Raw genomic sequence first — 14406 nt, forward strand, 5'->3', positions numbered from 1 at the left:
TTGAGGGTACCTTTATTTATAAGGGGAGGAAGATAGTGGCATAAGGAGTCTTTCCTGATACGTTTGGGACGAATTCGTTCAAAGATTCGCCCGGGATTTCCCCGAGATTATCGTTGTCCAAGTTTTTCGAGATCTAATCTGATCGTCCGAAGATCTTGAGATCTTTGAGTTGTTAGAAAGATTCTCGGGCTGTCGATCCGAGGGTAAATTGTATAAGCCATGCCGAACTTCCCGCTAAGTCAGTGTTTGCCTTGTTTAGAGAGGCTGTCCCGAGCTATTACTGAGCTCTGGTCGAACTACGGTCGAGGTATTTCGAGCTATTGGTCTACCTATGGCCGACCGATGGCTGATCTATAGCCGAGCTACAACTAACCTATGGGTTAGGTCGACAATTGGCTATTTGAGTGGACTTACAGTTGCATTCTCTTTTAATGTCCTTATAGTTGCATCGACCTCCTTAGAGATCGGCCTGTATTTGAAAGTAGATGTCCCTTGGGGCTTGAATCTCAGAGGGTCTATGCTATTTAGTAGAGTTGGTCCATTCCATAAGTCGACCTAACCAACTAAACTATTTTTTCACCCAACAAAACATAAATCCAATGTTTTCGCCACTTCCAGGGAGTTTAATTAATATTCTAAGAATGAGGGGATAGTGAGGCACAACAAAATGAGGTATAGACTAGAGTGGAATGATGTGGTTGAGCATATGAATCAGACTCTTTTGGAAAGGACTGAAAGTACGTTGAGTAATACTGGGTTGGGCTAAGAGCTATGGGTTGAGGCCATCTCTATGACTTTCTATTTAGTAAATCGATCTCCGTCTACACCTGTTGATTGTAAAATTATAGATGACGTATGGAGTGGTCAGGTAGTTGATTACTCAGGGTTGCAGATACTTGGCTATGATGCTAACTCTCATGTATTGTCATTTAAAATAGATAAGCTGGACCAAAGGGCTAAGAAGTATACTTTTGTTGATTATAATGATGAGGGTGAAATGATATAGATTGTATGACCGGGTTTCATGAAAAATCATTTTTAACCGGGACGTCAAGTTTAATAAAGGTTCTTTATTTTTGAAGAATGAGAACAAGGAAATGAAAAATCAATGATTGATGTTGAAGCATACAAAGTTAAAACACTTGAAGAAGCTGAGCCATAGATAGATTAGGTATAAGAATCTGGTGATTAAGGTTTTCAATGATGGGGCTAAGATTGGCTAGGTATGGAAAGGTTGGAGAACCCTTACAGATAGGCTCTGGGTTCTCGCAACAGTGAATTTCATGCACATCTTTAGGGAGGGGAACAACACGGCAGACGTTCTTGCTCGGATGGGTAGCTTTTCCCAATCTCGATTATATTTCTCTTGTTCTGCAGATCTTCCTCGGCATGTGAGGGGAGTCCTTGTCCTGGACAAGGTGGGGCTCAGAGCGATAAGGGAGAGGAAGATCTCCTCCGACTTTTTGTAATTTTCTAGTTGTTTCTTTTGTTTAGCCTTTATGATAGGTCTTCCTTTGGTTCTTTTTTCCGAGGAAGACCCGAAGCTCTGTAATTTTGTCAAGAAATGAATATAACACTCATTAAAAAACAAAAAAAAAAAAAAAATAGGTATAAGAAGAGGTGGTGCCACCATCGGTTAGGAGAAATCCACCAAAGGGTCGCAGATTATCGTTGAGTACAGTGATAACTCAAATGTTATGTTTGCTCTCATTATGGGTGAGAGGGATCCATCTACTTTTTAGGAAGTAGTTAAAGATCTAGATGCAGAGAAGTGGACAGTAGTGATGTATGATGAGACGGCCTCTCTATACAAGAATGAAACGTGAGATTTGGTGGAGCTGCCCATTGGGCGAAAAGTAATCTGGTGCAAGTGGATTTTTCAAAAAAAAACTAGATATGTACAGGGCTAGAATGGTAACGAAGGGTTATACTCAGAAAGATGTCAACTTTTATGAGATATTCATGCTTGTAATTAAGAAAGTATCTATCAGATTTGTATTGGTATTGATTGTCCACTACAATTTGAAATTGGAACAATTAGATTTGAAGACTGCGTTTCTACATAGGGAAATAGAAGACCAAATCTAAATAAAGCAACCTAAAGGGTTTGAGGTACAGGGAAAGTAGAATATGACTTGTAGGTTAAAAAGGTCGTTGTACGGCCTGAAACAGTTTCCTAGGCAATGGTACAACAAATTTGATTCTTTCATGTTGAGGCAGGGGCCGATTTATCATAAGCAAATTCGATCATTGTATAAATTTTAGATCACTGAATGATAGAGAATTTATCATTCTGGTGTTGTATGTTGATGATACGTTTATCACCAGACATAACATATCTATAATTAATATATTGAAGGCTCAGTTATCCAGGACATTTCAAATGAAAGATCTGAGTGATGCAAAAAGGATTCTTAGCATTGATATATACCGAAATAGGGAAAGGAGCAAGCTATGGCTGTCTTAAGAGGAGTATATTGAAAATACCTTAGTCAAGTTTGGATTGAAAAAGGTAAAACCAATTAGCACGCCCCACGCTGCTCACTTTCGGCTTTCTTTAAAGAAATGTCCTTCGTCAGATAAAGAAAAGTGGTATATATCTTGTGTGCCCTATTAAAGCGTAGTTGGTAGTCTTACTACTGTCATGGTTTGTATTCGACTGGATATTACATATGCAGTAGGTGTTGTGAGTAAATACATGTCAAACCTCGATAAGCCACATTGGGAGGTAGTGAAATGGTTACTTTGTTACATACGAGGTATGATGGACTATGTCCTGACATTAAAAAATTATAAGGAGAGACTTGTAGGCCATGTTAATATATATTATGTAAGAAACATGGATAATAGAATGTTGAATTCTGGTTACTCGTTTCTATTAGTAGGTGGAGCAATCAGTTAGATGTTGAAGCTTCAGTCGGATGTTGAAGCTTTACTCTGTGGTTGCTCTTTCCACAACTGAAGTTGAATATATGGTAGTGATAGAAACATTCTAGGAACTTGTATGTTGAAAGGGATAATGAATGAGTTAGGGCTTTACTAGAAATTTGTGCTTATGTATTGTGATAGTGAGAGTGTTATCAATTTGGTGAAGAACTTAGTGTACTACTCTCGAACTAAACACATTGACGTTCGTCATCATTTTATCTAGAAGATGCTAGAGGAAGGAGGTGTTACTCTTGAGAACATTCACACTAGTAATAATCCTTCTGGCATGCTCTTTTTTTTTTCCTTCTAGCATGCGTATGAATGTTGTTCTTGCAGAGAAGTTCAAGTTGTATTCGACTTCTCTAGGCTTGGTAAAGAAGAAATGAAGATGGAGTGTACATGAGAAGCAACGATGATTGTGTTATTATGAAGATGATTAAAGATTGTGTAACAACTTAGAGCAATGGAGCTAGATGATTAAAGCCGCGGTGGAGATTATTGATCAAGTGCCTTTAATATGGTGGAGTGTAGTTGGCTAAACCGAAGCATGTTGTGATGTTCATAGTCAACTGAGGTCTATTTCGATTGACCGACAAACTTTGTTTATATCTCAGTTGACCAAAGGTGCGACCAATGGAATGTGCAAGTTTTATATATATATATATATATAGAAAGTGTGGGTTTTGTTTCTAATCTTATATGGGGGAATATAAGTACATCTCTATGCTCGATTAAGGTAGAAAAAGGAGAGCCTATATGATTTTTAGGATTTTGCAAAGGGAAAAGCTAGGGTTTTCTATTATGTAAGTTGTTCAATCTCTTGAAATTCATCATTTATATTACTGGATTGATTGTCGCTTTGTACTATGATTCTTTTCCTCTCAAGAATTTTTTCAAGTAAAAATCTGAGTGTTATCTGTGTTTTCTTATTATTTTTCATTCTCTACTGTGTGTTTGATTTATTCTGAGGTTGCTTCCGTACCCATTAAGAGGTTTGATCAGCTCCTAAAACAATCAAGTGAAAATAACCAATTGTTTGGCTTCCTCTCTCAGTATTTATATTGAGGGTCCCAGTGTCAATTGGTAATTTTGTCGCTTTCGGACCTAGAAGAAATTTATTTGTGATCGCCTATTACTTCCTCGTTGCTTTTTCTCATTTTTTCTTGATTAAAATATATGCTTTCAGGTCAATTCTCTCGTGCATTCAAATGTAGCCAAAAGAAGCCTATGTAGTAGATAAGAGTGTGTTTGAACATTGATGTCAGGGGTTCTAGCCCATGTATAAATTATAGGGAAAAAAAAATGAAGAAGAAAAGACGGCTTACCGGTTAGAGAATCTTGATAGCATGAAAAGTCCCGTTGAAGACAATTCAATCCCGAAGGCAAAGAAGTACTGAATCTAAAGATCATTGGACAGTTACAAAAAGTGCTTAGCTATATATGCTTTTATTTTGTCAAGATGAGTAGAACGGCATCATTTGTAAAATACCTGTTATTAAAACTATTAACGTCGAAGTTGTTAGCAACCAGGTTCCTGAAAAGGATAGTTTAAGGAGATTATGGTCAATACTGCATGTATTGTTGGAAGTAGTTCAAAGAGAAATGACGAGGCTATACACAAAAGGAGAGATTGAAGAGGAGATTCAGAGTGCATGTTCTGGCGTGGTGCATGTACAAGAGATCATTTTCACTCATTAGATGGGGACCATTGATAGCATGCCTTGGCCCAGGCATCTAATTTCTTATCTCATTAGGTGTTATGCACATGTAAGTTGAATAGATAGCATTTTTACTCATACATTAGGGTGCAAATGGATCGGGTTAAGTAGGACGTCTGGGTCTAAAATTTGGATCCATAGAGCAGGTCTGGGCCAAAAAGTTTGACCCACATTATTAAATGGGTGAGGCGTGGAGCCTTTTTGGTTTTGTTTCCATGCCTTACTGTTAATATTGGTTCAAGATATGATGGGTTCTTACTTTTGGTATCAAGTGTCCTCTTGTCATTATAAAAATTAATTAATATAAAAGATTTGGAGTAGGGGCGTCAACCCTAATTTGGGTCCCTCTATTCTCTGAACCTTCTCCTCTTATCTTCTTCTTTTTTTTTATTTCCTTTTTTTTTTATTTTTTTTTTTGTAAAGAGATTTCTTTCATGTCTTCTCCTCTTATCTTCTTTCTCTTTCTTCTTTTCTTTTCTTCCTTTTTCTATGCTTTTATATCCCATAGCATCCTTGTTTATGATTTAGCCCTCTTTGTTTCCTCTATTCTCTCATTCTGAACAAATAAACGTGTTGGAGTTTTGGGACTTGGAACCAACCTAGACCCAACCCGAAATGTAATGGGTTGGGTATGGCACCCAAGTTCTGATATGAGTATTACATGGTCGGGTCTGGGACCCCTTAACCCAACCCATTTGCCCCCATACATACAGTGGCCAGCAAGATACATGAACCAGCTTGATTTTTACCCAGGTCATAATCAAGGTAGGAGACCCTCATGAAAAAATTCCCTAATCTTGCACACCTGTGCTACGTTCACGTTCAGTTAACCACTTCAGCACTTTACATTCATGTTCTGTTGAATACATAGCATCTATTATCTTTTCCTAACTGTCATTTCTGTTCATCCACATTGGCCCTTATGATGCACGCGGGGCAATTTGATTTTTACCAAGGGCATGTTCAAGGTCGGGCACTCTTGATGAATGTCCCTGATCTTGCACACTTATGCTCTTTTCTCAATTTGAAAACCACTATAACACTTTTTAGAATATGAAAAAAAAAAACATAATATTGTGACTTCTGGTGCACATAGATTAACTAGTCATGGTTAACAACCTTGAAAAGTATCAGAGCAGGTATTAATCTAATCCAAAATCACATTCATATATCATAAGAAGAAATAAAGAGGGGTGTTGTCCTATCTTGCGTTTGGATGCTCTATTGAATCAAATTGCAAGAATTACTAGTTCTGTGAAGTGGAAATGACCAAATTCTATCACCTTCCTCTATATTCATATTGAGGTAGTGGCCTACAAATTGCAATTAAGTTACTTAAAGTTGAAATTGAAAACATGTAAATGCAATTTGACTACTTCCTCATTCTGAATATTGAGGTGACTACAATTTGGTCATTTTCTTCTCTACTAAACTAATTGCAATTCAATTCAACAGGACATCCAATGCACCCTTAATGCATATAATGAATTGTTTGATCACTAGAGAAATGAAGATGAAAATGGAAAACTTTGTGCTTCTTTAGGACATACAGTTGCAAGCCTTGTGTAATCCAAGAGGGAAAGCTTCCTGATAATTGATTGTATGATAAATCTCTGCCGACACAACACAACATATAAGAAAATGAATTAACATACATTTAATGCAAGTTAGCAACAGAGCCAGAACCAACCAAATATGTTAGATATAAGATTATCCTTTTATCAGATACCAAACGGCGTTCTAATTAAAGAACATAAAGTTCCATTTACTTTTGTAGAAGAGGAACATCAAGATAGACATAATGAATCAATTGAATATTTACAACTCAATCTTTTATGCCGAGCTATAAAAGAAAAGAAACAAAAATATAAAAGCAATCCTGGACAATATCTAAGGATGCCTTTGGTTGTACAATTGAATTGACTTGCAGTAATCAGCCCAATAGAAAGGAAAAGGCCACATTGTAGTTGTAGTGTTATGTATCTTAGGAAGTGACCCTCAAATTGCAAATGAAGTCCATCTAACTCGAAAGAAACTTAATTGCAATTTGGAGCGGATTCTCTCAATATGAACACCATAGATGGTAATTGTAGTTTGACGAGTTCCACTTTATCGAACTAGTTATTGCAATCCAATTCAATAACACATCCAAAGGCGGCAAAGTGAGAAAAATGCAATTTTGGTTACAATTCATTATAATTAAGTCAGATGAACTTGCATGGTCTTGAGGGATGAGCTTTTCCTAGAAGGAAGGCTACCAGATAGGTTATTGTTTCCAAGAAACCTGCAGAAAGAGAAACCCAAAAAAATAAAAGAAAATGCAACATCAAATTAATAACACTTAAAAGATGTTATATTTCATAATATGAGAATGAAAAACAAGGAAAAGTGAAGAGAGAATTACTAGGATCAGCACTAAAACAGCTTAAGCATAGAAGGAGTTTGACTCTTACAAGTTTAAAAGCGTGCTCATATTGAACAGTGAACTTGGAATTTCACCAGTTAAATTGTTAAAGCTCAAATCCCTAAAAACAATTAAAATAAAACATTAACCAAATGTAGTTGAACTTCATTTTTATGGCAGTGGCCTAATCCATGGCCTAGGCCTATGCTCAGGCCCAAAGAATAAATCGGCTGGGTCAGACCCATGTATTACAATTTTTCTGTTGATGCCCAGCATCAGCCAATACCCTGGAGGTGGGCTGCACTGCCGCTGGCATGACCCAACTAAGGTCATCAATGGGTTGGTGCAGCCCACGGGCACAGATTTTTAAGCAATGTTTGGGCACGCTTTCTATGCCCATATGGACTTAGGCTTAGGTATGAAAGCCTAACAATTTTGGGCTGGGCTTGGACTATTCCGTCCTGGGCCTACACACACATACATGTATATCAAGTCCAACCAGTTGGATGATACAATCACTTTGTAAGTGGTAAAAAATTATTCTTCTTAGTGGTGATAAATGATTGGTAATAAATAAATGAATGGAAGGGAAAAGGTCCACAGCTCAGGTAAGCTCCACCTTGGTGTTTATGTGAAATTTACCCCGTACACCAAGTGCATGCATCACCCCTTTCTTTTTTTTCTTTGTTCTTTTTTTTTTTCTTTGTTTTTGAACATGATCCAGGCTTGTGCTAGCCTAGTGAAATTTGGGTTGAGGCGAGGTAAGCATAAACCCCAGCCCGGTCTAGCTCATTGACAACCCTAGGCCCAATCCCTGCACCAACATAAGAGATTGTGATGTGAACAACTTACAGATATTGTAACGATCGGTACTCTCCAATGTTGAATGGAATTGTGTCTGATATCTTACTGTTTCTCAAGATTCTCCAAAAAAAAGAAATATTTTGATTATATCACAATGACAAGAACAACAATGATAAATTAGAAAATTAGCATTAATACATAGATAGGTATCATGATTAATTACTTACAAAGTGTTTAAGCTCCTCATGCCCTTGATAAATGCCAAAGATGAGGTTCCGCTCATTATTTCACCAATTCGCCTATGCAATCATTGGATAGTCAATTAAACAATTGCAATGATAATTGACAAATAAACAAAAATACTTACAAATCAGTTAGGGATGCTAAACTGGAAAGACTGGAAGGTATTGGACCTTGAAAAGCATTCCCATGCAAATACCTACATAAGCATTCGCTAGTTAAAATTGTCAAGCGAACAATCAATCAATGCTACCAAGGAAAACTTAATGGGCCAGTCATGAGCCTGATATATAGGTGAAATGGTCCATTTGGGTCGAAATGACAACATGTACGGGCAACAGTGAAGCTGTTGGAAGTCAGCGTGGCCACGTTTGCAAACTGTGATTCAAAAGGGGATAACTGGATATCCTGCAAGTGTCTCAACAATAGATAGCCAAGGCAACTCAGCGAGGTGACATGGCATTGTTGGAATTTCAGGATAACATGAAAATTAATTCAAAAATAACTACTAGCAATTTAGAGATTACACCCATTTATAGAGCTTAAAAATAAAGACAAGAATCCTAATACCTCTTTCCATCCTAATGAGATAAGAATTTATTATTTTGGTAAAACTAATTAAGATTACTACAAGGGACTTCAAGTAGGACTCCAATCGTCGATGATCCAGAGTGGGTCGCACCAGAGAGGACTGATATGAATTGCAGGCGGCTGCATCAATCAGCCTAGCTACTTGTTGCATGGTTCTAAATATCATCCAATATCAAGTCAACTCCAGCTTTTTTTTCTTTTTTTCTTTTAATAAACAGGGTGTATATATTTATATTCAGTAAAAGATTTACAGCAAAAGGGCCTTCCTGGGACAAAAAATTAGCCAGGAGGGCCAAAAACCCTGAGAAAACCGAACCTTAGGACACTCTAATTGAGCCCAACCCCATTTTGTCTAGTCTAAAAGAGCCACTAACACCAAAAGGAAGGACAGAGACTGAAAGAAAAGTAGATTGCTGCTGGTGCCTTGCCGCGAACTTTGCCAGGCCATCCGCGGTACCGTTACCTTCCCGAGGAATAAAGGTGATGAAAAAATTACCCCTAACCTTCAAGTTGTTAATCTTAGTCCACCAGTATCTCCATTTCCACGCAGGCGAGGATTTACCATTAAAAGCGTCCACCACACATTTGGAATTAGAACAATACAAGTCATTGGGAGAATCACTCTAAGAAACCAAACTGAGTTGGAACGAGTCAGGGTGAGTTATACCAGTTTCAATCTCTAGATGAGTTCCAATCCAAAACCAATTTTACAATCATGGTTGGCAGCCCCAGCCTGAATTTTAGAATTGATAAGTAAGCTAGCCAAGCCCAGACCCATGTTCAACAACTATCGAGGCCTTGCACAAGCCACAGTCCAGGGCCAGGCCGAACTTTCAGGCTAATATATAACCGGTTTGTTGACAACCCTAACCCATAAATAAGAAAAGATTCAATTGAGCAAGGAAAGAGAAAATCTCATTATATTAGCTTACAAAAATTTTAGCTTGCTCCAATTCCCTATGAAGTCAGGTATGGTGCCCGTGTGCTCATTATCAAAGACCCACCTGAGATCACAACATGCTTTACAATGTAAAATAACATTCAGGTTGATGATATTTTCATTGCTTGGAAGCAAATCAAGAGAGAGAGAGAGAGAGAGAGAGTCTACTTACAGTGTCTCCAAGTTTACTAGATTGGCAAATGTTGAAGGAATAGGACCACTCACACCGATACTGTCCAAGAAACTATTGAAGTTTATATGAACAAATGCGGTTGGAAATTGATCACACCCAAAAAAAAAAACCCTAGTCAATAGTTTGTAACAGGTTATTAGTGTATAGTGGACCTACAACCATCAGATCAGACCATGATGGTGATCAGACAGTTGGGCGCACCAATGGTAATCTAGGTTCATCATCAAATTTGTTTTTACAGTTCATTTACTACACATCTAGTAAACTTAAAGAAGATAGATTAAACTAGCTAAATTCACTTATGAAATCAATTTTCAGTGGTTGGTGGGCCTGACTGTTTGATCACTTTAAAATCCAATTTGATTGTGATCATTTAGCCGTATACAGTTCCATGTTTATCATGATGCCCAGATACCAGACAATGCTTTGATACAACAATCAGATATAAAGGGTCGGACCATTGAAGTATCTAGCTTTATACTGGATGTGGGCCAATGCAAAATCAAGCAAAATAGCTTTCACCATCCATATGCATTCCCTGTGCTATGACTCTACAGGAAATAACGAAAAATTGCTTGCACCATCCAAATTATGTTTTTAGATTAGCTTTAACGCTGTTTGAATCAATTGTACCCAATCCTCTACATGTCTAAATGTGTGGAGCAAGATTGAAAACCCAATAACACGACTGTGTACTAAATAAGTAGATGGTTAAAACAACTTTCTTTAGTTTTTCATTAACAATGTACATTGTGGCCCACCTGATGAGTTGATCAGCCATTCTTTTATTTTTTATTTTGGCTAGGTTATCAACACGGAGGCCCACCTAATGAATTGAGTGGATCTTGCTCATGTAGACATGCTATGTCATACACTAGATTAAAGATATGATTAAGAACTTACAGTCCTTGCAAGTTTACCAAATTCCCCATCTCTGGAGGGAGTGACCCATTGAAACTATTGGTGCCCAAGCTCCTGCAAAAGAATAGAAAATCATAATAATTTAACCAAGGTGATAAATGCAGAGTTGAACGACTAAAAATGTCATGTAGTCTCAGTGGTTTCAACTATCATATGAAACTGAGCTGACTTGTCTGGGTTGACTCAACTTTGGTCTTGAATGATCCCAGTCAATGCCCATTTCACGCATTTTAAGTGGCCTGTTTTTAGGCTTTGACTCGTTTCAAACAAACTGACTCAGTTTTGATATGGAACTGAGTCACATTCCAAAACCAGAGACAAGATAATTGGTCAAATACCCACCTGCAATGTCACTATGGGGATGTCAGAAAATCAGGAATGCGTCCCATGTGCGTACTTGACCATTCATCAGCTCATCATGTGACTAAGGTTTACCTAAACACGCGACTCAGTAAAGCATTTAAAGATGTTATGTCTCGATGAACTTATAACATTGAAATGATCATTTTTAAAAGCTCAAATATGAATGAATAAAAGCTCAAATATGAATAAATAGGTTAAGTTCATTTTTTTTTAAATGATTACATCACTATAGCTCATTTATGAAAGTATGTGCGGAAGAGTGAACCCTTAAGATCTAACGGTCTACACAATATGCAACTTCCACAAAGTCAAGGATGAACAGTCCACCTAACTATTATTAAAGCGGATGGGTCTAATCACCCCTCTTATTGTACAGTATAAATGGCTTCAAATTATAATTTATTGTTGGGGGACCACGAAAGCATACAGAGGTGAATCAAGTGGAGTACTCCAATCACACCAAATAAGCACAATGCAAACACACCTAAATTTAACATGGAAAAACCCTTGCAGGAAAAATTCATGGCACGACAACAGATATAACTATGAAAGAAAAAAGTTACATGAGTAGAGAGATTACCCAACCCGAACAACCTCAAATCAACCCGACCTACATCCTTAAAACCCTAAAACAAATTAGTAAGCCTTGGATACCTCCCAATCCTGATTATACCCAAATATATAGCTTTTGGAAGAATCACAATCAAAATAGGAAACAAATCCCGCAAAATCGTAACTCTGCGAATATCTGTGTGAAACTATCGATGACATCGAACACACTTCGATGTCATTGAAACTTAACATTTGATGTCATTGAAGCCACTTCGATGGCATTGAACTAATACCAAAACGATCCAAAGACAAAACATGGAATTCAGATTTTCTTCGATTACATCGAGCCATCTTCGATAATATCGAAAAAACACCTAGTCAGTCCAACAACCAACTGGAGAAAATCTGGACAATTTCGAAGGCATCGAGCCAACTTCGATGACATTGAACCTGTCATTGACATACTGCTGAATTTATAGATTTAAGACACCTATTCAACAATCTCCATCATCTCTTCAATCATTAAATGTAGCTACTTGTCCTTTTCTCTCATCTCTGCCTTGGTTCACAATTTCATCATCACTTCTCGTGCACACTCTGCCCTCATTTTACGCATTCATCAAGCCCAGAGAAGTTGCACAGAATTTGAACTTTTCTATGAGAACCACCTTGGTAAGCATGTCCGTCGGATTCACACTAGTATGAATCTTATCTATATTCACGCCTCCTTTCATAAGCACCTGTCGGATAAAATAGTGAAGAACATAAATGTGTTTAGTATAAGAATGATAAACAGAATTTTTAGCCAAATTTATAGCACTCTCGCTATCATAATTAACCAGCACGGTCTCCTGCTGAAGTCCCAACCAATTTATCGATCATGTCTCTCAACCAATCACCTTCCTTAAATGCTTTTGTCACTGTCATATACTCTACTTCTGTTGTGGAAAGAGTCACCACAGACTGAAGCTTCGACATCCAACTGCGTGCTCCACCTGCTAATTCAAATGAATAACCTGAAATCGATTTTCTGAAATGCACACTGCCTGCGTAGTCTGAATCCACATACCCTACAAATTTTGCCCATTTCTTTTCAAAAGCTAAGACGTAGTCTTTTGTACCTCGAATGTATCGAAATAGTCATTTCGCCACTTCCCAGTGTTGCTTATCGGGGTTTGACATGCATCTACTCACAACACCAACTGCTTATGAAATATTCTATCTCCTACAGACTATGACATACATTAAACTGCCCACAACATTCTAATAAGGCACATGACACATTCTGTTTTTTCTCATTTGATTTAGGACATTATTTTGAAAAAAGCTTGAAGTGAGCCATGTGGGGAATGCTCACTGGCTTTGCCTTGTCCATCTCATACTTGATCAATACCTTCTCAATGTATTCTTCATGTAATAACAAAATCCGGCTCTTTTTTCTGTCTCTATGAATATCTATACCAAGAACCCTCTTTGTATCCCTAATATCTTTCATCACGAATATCCCTGATAACTGAATATTTGGTATGTCGATTTCAGACATGTTATGATTGGTGATCAACATGTCATTAATATATAATACAAGGATGATGAACTTGCTATCACTTAATGTCTTATAATAGATATAGCAATCATTTTCACTCCTAGTAAATTTCTTACTCAACATGAAAGAATCAAATTTTTTATACCACTGCCTAGGCGAATGTTTTAGATTGTACAACAACATCATTAACCTGCAAACCTTATTCTCTGCCCATATAAGTTCGTAGCGATTTAGTTGCTTCATGTAGATCTGTTCTTCCAATTCCCTATGCAGGAATGCAGTCTTCACGTCCATCTATTCTAACTCTAGATAATATTTGGCAACCAGTGCCAATACAAATATAATAAACACTTACTAACTATCGGCGCGAATATCTCTGTGAAGTTGATTCCTTCTTTCTGAGTGTAACCCTTTTCTACTAACTTTACTTTGTATATATCATGTTTCTTCTTGAAGATCTACTTGCACCCGATCGTTTTTCAGCCCACTAGAAGCTCCAACAACTCACATGTCTCATTCTTATATAAGGAGTCTATTTCATCGTTCATTCCCACCTTCTACTTTTTTGCATTAGGCTCATTAAGAGCCTCCTAAAAAGTAAATGGATCCACCTCATTGGTAATAAGGGCATATGCGATATTAGAATCGTCCATGTATCTCGCCAATAACCTCCGATCTTGTGGTAGATTCCTTCTAAGTGGTTGCTCCACCTCTTCCTGTACCTCTCTCTACACATCTATCTCAGCTTGAGTATCACCTGTGTCAACCTAAATGTCCACGACCAACCTTTCTAGTTCTTTTTGCTCCTCTTGATCATTTTTACAGAATAGGGAGCCTTCGTCGAATTTGACGTCACGGCTAGTGATGATTTTATGTGTGATTGTGTCATATAATTTGTAATCCTTCACACCAACACCATAGTCAACAAAAATATACTTTTTAGCTTTTTGTTCTAGTTATCTCTCTTAACTGATAATACATGAGAGTAAGCCTCACAACCAAATATACCCAATCTCGAGTAGTCTACTTTTTTACTACTCCATATTTTCTCTAGAATTTTACATTCGATAGTCATAAAAGGAGACTAATTCACCAAATAGCAGGTAGTGTTAATAACTTCAATCCATAGGTCCTTGCCCAACCCAGCATTATTAATCATGCATCGGGCTCTCTACAAAAGAGTCTGATTCATCCGCTCAGCCATACCAT

General features: G+C 37.5%; 1 protein-coding gene across 8 annotated transcripts in view; it reads right to left on the reverse strand.

Moving 5' to 3' along the window:
• Window positions 1-14406, reverse strand: part of LOC131220892 (probable LRR receptor-like serine/threonine-protein kinase At1g56140) — an 83920-nt gene that overhangs the window by 41893 nt on the left and 27621 nt on the right. For 6 of the 8 annotated variants that reach the window (XM_058215796.1, XM_058215795.1, XM_058215799.1 and 3 more), the window contains 11 exons: window positions 10722-10793; window positions 9798-9869; window positions 9618-9689; window positions 8222-8293; window positions 8082-8153; window positions 7903-7974; window positions 7100-7171; window positions 6865-6930; window positions 6197-6259; window positions 4418-4462; window positions 4254-4327 (listed from right to left, as the gene is read on the reverse strand). In XM_058215796.1, the coding sequence (XP_058071779.1) occupies window positions 4254-4327; window positions 4418-4462; window positions 6197-6259; window positions 6865-6930; window positions 7100-7171; window positions 7903-7974; window positions 8082-8153; window positions 8222-8293; window positions 9618-9689; window positions 9798-9869; window positions 10722-10793 (752 nt within the window). The remainder of the gene's footprint in view (window positions 1-4253; window positions 4328-4417; window positions 4463-6196; window positions 6260-6864; window positions 6931-7099; window positions 7172-7902; window positions 7975-8081; window positions 8154-8221; window positions 8294-9617; window positions 9690-9797; window positions 9870-10721; window positions 10794-14406) is intronic. The other 2 variants (XM_058215797.1, XM_058215798.1) reach the window with 2 other exon arrangements.

Source organism: Magnolia sinica, chromosome 12 (genome assembly GCF_029962835.1).
Source record: "Magnolia sinica isolate HGM2019 chromosome 12, MsV1, whole genome shotgun sequence".
NCBI lineage: Eukaryota > Viridiplantae > Streptophyta > Magnoliopsida > Magnoliales > Magnoliaceae > Magnolia > Magnolia sinica.